General features: G+C 45.0%; 2 protein-coding genes across 2 annotated transcripts; both read right to left on the bottom strand.

Annotated features, from left to right (window-relative positions):
• Positions 1–1,923: 1,923 nt before the first annotated feature.
• LOC105696732 lies at positions 1,924–3,029 on the bottom strand. The gene is made up of 2 exons (XM_012419430.1): positions 2,427–3,029; positions 1,924–2,334 (listed from the first exon to the last, which is right to left on the bottom strand). Exons 1-2 carry the CDS (start codon positions 2,445–2,447, stop codon positions 1,924–1,926), a joined length of 432 nt encoding a protein of 143 aa, XP_012274853.1. The 5' UTR covers positions 2,448–3,029.
• Positions 3,030–4,474: 1,445 nt separating this feature from the next.
• LOC105697000 (protein deltex) lies at positions 4,475–7,527 on the bottom strand. Its single transcript, XM_012419921.1, has 6 exons — positions 7,041–7,527; positions 6,676–6,868; positions 6,328–6,603; positions 5,913–6,201; positions 5,499–5,817; positions 4,475–5,417 (listed from the first exon to the last, which is right to left on the bottom strand). The coding sequence occupies exons 1-6, from the start codon at positions 7,235–7,237 to the stop codon at positions 5,075–5,077; spliced, it is 1,617 nt and encodes a 538-aa protein (XP_012275344.1). The 5' UTR covers positions 7,238–7,527; the 3' UTR covers positions 4,475–5,074.
• Positions 7,528–7,560: the final 33 nt, after the last annotated feature.

Below are 7,560 nucleotides of genomic sequence, written 5' to 3'. Positions count from 1 at the left end.
TTCAGAGGTCTCCATGGTAGAGACGAGATGGCAGATTGCTCACGGGCAGGGTCGCGTGATCGCATCCCGTGCTGCCCCCTGGTGCTAGGTGCGGGTGGCTAACGTATTAATTTATTAATCAACTATGTATTAGACATTTTTTAATTACATCATCTTATAATTATGGATTTTCCGTTAAGGTGACGAGAAAGAGGCAACCGAGGGGTCGGTTGATTCCGAAATTGGAATATACAAAGGTGTTATAAGGAACTGCGCATGCCCATGCCGGGGTCGGGGACCCTATATAAGGCCGAGCGCGCGCTCGGAGCATCAGTACCCTTTGGTCTTCCGAAGGGTAAACATCGGTTTACCTGCTTGTACCGTAACTGGTTTAACCCCAGCTTTAACCTACGGTTAAATATGAAGGTTAAACCCAGTTTTAACCGAAGGTTAAACCTAACGGTTAATCCCAGTTTAACCCCAGTTTTAACCGAAGTTTAAACCTAACGGTTAACCTCAGTTTTAACCGAAGGTTAAACCTAACGGTTAACCCGAGTTTTAACCGAAGGTTAAACCTAACGGTTAACCCCAGTTTTAACCTACGGTTTAACCTAACGGTTAAAAATCAAACTTCGGTTAACTTGGGTTGTGAAACCGGGCCTTATGGGAGACATCCCCCCTCCCTTCCGTTCCCTTTCTTAATATATATTTAATTTAATTTATTACGTTTGTAACGGGCTTCGGTGCGCAGCAACCTCCACGTGGTGAGCCTGGGGGATCGGTGGTTTCCAACTATCGTTGAAAACCCCCGATCCGCAAATAGCTGCGTGAGTGGTTCCACTTAGCGTTTTTTTTTTTTGTATGACAGTAGCTTAACGTAGTTAAAAGTGGAAGCACTCATTGCGTGCGTGCGAGATTGTAAATTGCGGACAGGACGTTGTCGGGTACCTTTCCATGCAGCTAGTAATTTCGGATTTGCGTGCTAACCGAAGTAGATTTTTGCAGGTACGGCATTGCCGTACCTTTAGTGTATCCGGCAGCTTCCGTCGGCACCTAGTACGTCGTAGCTAAGCTACGGCGTGCAAGGCTACCTGGCTCAGGTTGTCGGTTGCGCGATACGTTGTTTCGCTCTGGCGGCATCCCGCGGGGGCTCTGCCTGCTGTAAGCCGGGACAAGCCCGTCGACTGAAACTCGTATTCGCGGGCCGACAGCCGAGCCGGGTTAGTCGTCGGTGACGGTGGAAGCTGCTGGATTGTTCGCGTTAGAAGTAGTATGCCCTTCCGGCAAATTATATCCGTAATTCAATGCTAACTGGCAAGGTACTCGGCGACTTACCCTGTACTCTGCGGCGAGCGTTGTATGGACGGATGAGTATGGTATGCGAGTGGTGTGTGGTATGGACGGATGCGTATGGTATGCGAGTGGTGTGCTGTATGGGTTATGAAATCCTGGTTCTGTGAGTTCCTGGGACGCCGGGAACTCAACGGAACCAGGTGCCTATGCTTAGGCGGGTCCCAATCGCAGCGGCCTCCTCGTGGCGGGACCTGGGGGATCGGTATCATCCTTATGGGATGACACCGATCCGCGAACTTGCTGTGAAGTAGAGTTTAATTAAGATAAAATTTAAACGTCACGTAAAATAAATAAGGTAAGTGAAGGGTGAAGTCAAAATGGGCGCCACGAATGTTCTTCCCTTACCATCAAAAGCGAGCAGTGTCGGTAAGCGTAGGTAAGCCATCACCATCAACAGTCGCATGGTTTTACCATCACGAGTACGTGAGCTGCCAACGGCTACTTGTAGATGGCACCGCCATCCCTTGTGTATGTATATCAACGGAATCCCTCACTTTGTTATCACCTAATTTACAGGTTTATTTACAAATCATTTCAAGTGCTTACATCACAATAATAAATAACGAGACATACTTAAAAGGAATTTTATGTTTAGATTTCTACATTTATAACACTTTCCAAAGGTGATTCGTTCATTGATTCTCGATCTGCCTCTTTGTAGTTTCCATCTACAGATTCTTCTTTTGACTTCGATCCCTTCTCCGTCAAGTCTTTTATCTTGGAAAGTAACTTTGATGCTTTAGAGTTAAAAATAGCATCGACACTGGAACGGTCCTCCGTCATCAGGCCCAGAAGTTTGATTTCTTTAGGTGTGAGTACTCTTCCATCTACGACTATCGACACAACTGCCTTTTCTTCCGATTCATCTTGATACGCTCCTTCTGGAAGATTATCTCCTTGGTTCGTAGCATCACTTGCCATCCTCAAGATACGCTGGCCAAACATCTCCGAGTTTGCAAACATTGATGGAGGATCCCGAATAAGATCGTCGCTGTCTCGATCCTGCAAATTTCCATTCCTAAGCAGAACTCTGGGAGTCCGTGGAATTAACCTCACAGAAGTCAACGATACGTGATCGTTTGAGCTCGACAAACCTCCTTCATGCTTAATTCCATTTGTTACAGGGCGTCTTCGAATTGTTACCGTTTTCACCGGACGTTCTGTTCTTCTTTCAGAAGAAAGACCTGTGATAGGACTTTTCTCCCGAACCACCTCACTTTCCAAATTGAAACCATCCAAAGGTATGGAATGTGAATCGGTGACGTTCCCACTGTTACTCTGCACCGCAGTTTGTTTCTTAAAACTGAGTCTCTTTGCTGAGTCCTTGACATAAAAAGCTGTCGAGTTCAACGCACCATTGTTTTTGCCATTTCTTTCTCGAAGACGCGCACCAAATGCATTATTTATATCCCTAAGCCGTTCCAATTCCGTCCTAACCTCTTCATCTTCGACTTTTTGTCCCGCATCGTCGATGGAGCTCATGACATTTTCAAAAATAGTCACGCCAACATCCTTCGACCGATCGTCCGACTCCACAATTTCCCTCCGAGAATCGCTTTCTTCCTTAATTTTTACCTCCTCTTCAGAAATGCCAAGACTCGCCGGAATAACGGACTCATTTTCGGAAATAATTTCAGGATCCGGTCGTGGCGTCGTCGAGCGGTTGAGATCATTCAATCCCCGTCTCACCCAGATATAACGTTCCCCAAAATTGTACAGTTTTTTGCTCTGAGAGGGGAGAGATTCCCCAGAAATAACAGGATTCCCATTTTCCTCCTCTCCCATTCCTTGCACCCTGACTTTTGACGACCCCATCACGAGAGTGCGCCTTCCCTCGTCCTCGTCTTCGTCATTAATTTCAATAACTGATGCTCCATCCGAGTCGATCGAAGTTTTCCGATCCCCGAAATCTGGCGATCTGTTTATAATCTGCATTCCTAGACTTCTTTCTTCATCTTCCACCTTCTTCGAGATATTTGAAGTTCCGTTCTTGACGGACTCTGCGACTCGTCCTCGGTCCTTCTCCTCCTCCGCTTTCACCAGGTGCGAATAATCAGGATAAACGAATCCCACGGGAGGAGCGACAATTCCTGGAGGTAATTTCGAGGACCAGAGGTCGACCGGGGATACCTCGAATTTTTTTAGCTTAATCGTAACGCGATCAGCTGACGTACCTTCCGTCTTCGGGGCCAAAGGGTCCAGTTTGGGGGAATTTAAATCGGCGATTGTCCTCCAGGTGATTCCCTCGGGGAATCCTTTATCCATCCCGGTTCCTCGGGGATTCCCATACGTGGGGTAGACGACAGGCACAGGAACCACAACTCCTGGAGGATGTATTTCAGTTTTGTAAGGCCGACTCTCAGCTGCGCCCAAGTGCGTCATGCGAGAGGGCCACAATGTTGCATAAGATACACTCAGTACCTGCGTCAACCTGAAATAAATTCCATAAATATTATTCAAAGCTTGAAACGCCATTATAATGTTCATTTCGTCGCATAAATCGCGTCTTCCCCAGGAATTCTGCAGGAAGGAGTGGACTGATACTCATCGACAGGAAAAATCTCAAGGTCCGCAGTGACTTACCAGAAAATCCAGAACAATGTTGTCGAAGAGCTTTCGGGCCCCATTTTGGGGAAGATTCGTTGCTTCTAAACGAAGTCGAGCCACTAAAATGCAGTGACCGATCTCGTTAGACGAGTAGCTTCCTATTTATATGCGGTTCCACTGGCTTTCTCAAAATTCCACTACGTCCCTCTCTCCAGGGGTTAGGTTTTCTCAGGAAAATGGATTTGCCCCTAGGTTGTAGTGAAAGTGCCTCGGGTATTCGGAATCGCTTTCCTCGATTTTCCGCTTCCATTTTCGGTGAAAGTTTGCCACTGCCACCTCCAATTTTAACTCAAATGATTTTTGAAATGCATGGTTAGGTCTACGCAGCTAGGGGAGGTAGAAACTAGCGAAGAGATTAATAGTATATGAAATATATATTTCTCCTGCCTTCTTCAGAGTATATGTATATATAAACCTTTTCAACATATAATATGTATATACCCGCACATCTACGTGAATATCTAGGGACATCAGGAAGAACTCATTGAATTTGTTACGGTCTGACTCCTGCATCGGTTCAGCTACGTTGAGACAAAATAATACTATACGTGGACACTTGCCATCTCGTTTCATCGCAATTAGAAGAAAATTCTTATAATAAATTGTATTACATACAATTCATTCTCCCCGTTGTAGGAATGCTATCGACGACATGCAATTACGAGCTATGTTAACGTTAGGGAATATAAATGTATATAAGTTATACTTAAACAGTCGAATCCCTCGCACATGGTGCAATGACAGGCTTCGGTGTTCCTACGGTCCCACCGGTGTTATGAAAATTAGTCCATTAATCTTATTGTCCTAATAAGAAACTGAGGAATGAAAGGAAGACAGAGGTTAGGAATGACTTATGGTTATCGTTAACAGAGGGATACTCTCGATGGAGCTTATAGATTATGAGAAACCATGCAAAAAGTGTCCAAAAACAGGGAAGTAACTTTTAAACTTAAGGATTTCGAGTTATAATTGCACCAATCAAAGACATCGGCGTCTTTGTCCTCCAGACTTTTGAAAACACGTTTTCTTTTATGCATTCATAATGGCAATGGTTTCTTTGTCTCTTCAAGCTCCACGATACTTCGATTCACAAGAAATGGAATAAAGGACGAGAAATCGAGTCTCAACGTAAGTCCTAATACAGAGTCACCGGTGATGGCCCATCCGACACACCCTGAGCTGCCAATTCCTGGAGGGTACGCTCCAGGTAGTTTGTATCAGGATAACCGTGGCCAGACGTCGAAGGACCCAACTCGGTCTTGTGATGAATCTCGTTCCAAGTAACGACGTCTTCTCTCCCAGTAGTTACGGAACGACCTATAGTGAATATCAGTCTCCTCTCAAAGGCAATCTGAAGCAGTCTTAAAACTCTGCTGCCTAGATCATTGTCCGGCAGGTAGCAGACTCTTGGAAATCCTACGGCGTAGTATGCCTGACCAGGATTAGGATGCTCCGGGCCCTGAATACCCGATGGAATACTGTGAAATTAAAGAAACGAGGATATGTGTATAATTTGTAAATGACAAGTTAATGCAATGACATCTGCATTGTGTACTTACTCGTACGTTATTTGTATGGTCTTCGTGTTTGGAAAGCCAGGCAAAGCTCTTGGAATCCTAGTCCAGTTCATCGTACCAGCTGGTTGATTTCCCCTCTTCTCGCCATAAATTAGACGACATACTGGACACTGTATGTACATGGGCTGTTGCTGAGAACTTAACATCGCGTTTAAACACGCTAGATGTAGTCTGTGTCTGCAACGAGACAACTCAACCGTCAGGGGTTCGGGACTTCCAAGGCAGACTGGACATGAATCGGAGCCAACGCTCTCCACGACCTTCACGTATTGTGATATAACATCGGAAGCTGCCTCGATGTCTGAACAAGGCAAAGCCAAAATTATAAAACTTGTACAGAGAACGGATTATATTGTCAGTATCTAGTTTTAGAGTGCTCAGGAAATTTTGACTCACTAGCAGGGGAATCTTTGAATGCTTCATCACTTCCCACACTGCTATCCAACAAATCCACCGGATTTTCATGGCTCAAGTAAGTTGAAACGGTATCTACACTGGGTCTCCGTCCACTCTTTGTACTACTTGAATCCACGTCTAGAACCGCATCTCGAGTTTTCCTCTTCTGACCACACTCGGCCCCGCTTGCAGAATTCCCATTTTCTATGCCATGTTTGCTGCTAAATATGTTGAAGTTACTCAAAATGACCCGAGCTATATTTGCAGGTCCGGCATCGCTGCTTTTACCCTATCGAATTAAAAAAGAAACCGCTTATAAATTTATTATCTTTAAACCATGCATGTGAATAAAATTATTTCTATTTAATATCCTTACAGGATAAACTTACACATGCTTATGTGAAACAAAACTAACCTTTTTACCACTTTTCTTAGCAGTGATACTCGGCGATTTTTTACGCACGACCTTTGTGCTGGTATTTTTTGCCAACAAAGGTGGAGATGGATTAATTCTGGTTGTGGCATTGCGCAGTTCTTCCAGAGCTACTTTTACCAATGGATATGGTGCTTGCTGAACCCGACGAATAGGCCTTACATAGCCTGTGCAACACCGAACTTGGGTAAGATTACAGAAGTTGATAATGTACGGAAAGCCAAGGTACGTCTTTGAGACATCGATCGTTTTGTCCCCCTAGAATGATAACAAGTTAGCATTTTTAAATATCCACCTCTACCTTAGTTCAATAGCATGATCTAAGCTTACTCTGGCCCATGCTTCCTCTACCAAACACTGGACTTCCATGTCATAAGTATGCCAGTCATCTGAGTCTCCTGCCCACTCCCACTTAGCCCCCTTTCCAGCCGGTGATCCCGGGAGATAGAATTTTCGCCTGACACCATGAGTTTCATCGCCATCGTCGCTACATTGCGTTTTGGTTTTGAGATTAATATAATACCTAAAATAAAGATTGGTCAGTATATGAATTAAATTTGCCTAGATTCAAACGATCAGTGGATCGATATTTTATGAAGACTTTTAAATGGTACAGTTTGACTCAGTACAAGTAATTTATCTTAAATTCATCAATAAATATTTCAAGAGAGAAGAATACCCAACGAGAAGGTTACCATGGTACGACGAACCTGTCCAAGCTGGGATCTGCATCGTGGAGGAAGACTCTCGTAAGTTTCTTACAATAGGCCCTCTCGAGGTGCTGGGACACTGCTGGGCTGTACGGTCGCCAGCGACCCTGTCGATTCTCCCACTCCCAAACGACGACAGCGTGACCATGGGCATGACCCTGTCCTTGTCCTTGGGCGTTCATCTCTTCGCATTACAAAAAATTTACGTACAGTCTCGTGGGAACAGGTCGCCCAGCTCCACGACACTGACACTTCGAGAACATCTTGTCCTCCTCTAGAAGGACCGTTTCCCACTGTGTCCTCTAACCTATCTACCGCCTCAGAATACCATTCTATGGTCCGACTTTTCCGTAAACCTTCCTCAAGCGGGTGAAATGTGCCCCAGGATCCGTGGAAACGTAATCACGGCATAAATAGCACACTTATTTCATATCACTCCACCTAGCAGTGACCTAACCTCACCTGACTCCCCTCAATGAAATGCATCAACTATGATAGGTCACCA

The sequence above is a fragment of the Orussus abietinus genome, unplaced genomic scaffold (genome assembly GCF_000612105.2).
Source record: "Orussus abietinus isolate OABI.00-Male unplaced genomic scaffold, Oabi_2.0 scaffold16, whole genome shotgun sequence".
NCBI classification, from domain to species: domain Eukaryota; kingdom Metazoa; phylum Arthropoda; class Insecta; order Hymenoptera; family Orussidae; genus Orussus; species Orussus abietinus.
This window is presented reverse-complemented; position numbering and strand designations above follow the sequence as displayed.

Excerpts from the sequence above, each read along its gene's own strand:
- LOC105697000 (XM_012419921.1), bottom strand. The coding sequence starts at position 7,237 with ATGAACGCCCAAGGACAAGGACAGGGTCATGCCCATGGTCACGCTGTC. Across the intron at positions 6,604-6,675 it reads TAGAGGAAGCATGGGCCAGA|GGGGACAAAACGATCGATGT; the intron begins GTAAGCTTAGAT and ends TTATCATTCTAG. Across the intron at positions 5,418-5,498 it reads ACCATACAAATAACGTACGA|TATTCCATCGGGTATTCAGG; the intron begins GTAAGTACACAA and ends TTAATTTCACAG.
- LOC105696732 (XM_012419430.1), bottom strand. The coding sequence starts at position 2,447 with ATGGAATTAAGCATGAAGGAG. Across the intron at positions 2,335-2,426 it reads TGGAATTAAGCATGAAGGAG|GATCGAGACAGCGACGATCT; the intron begins GTTTGTCGAGCT and ends GGAAATTTGCAG.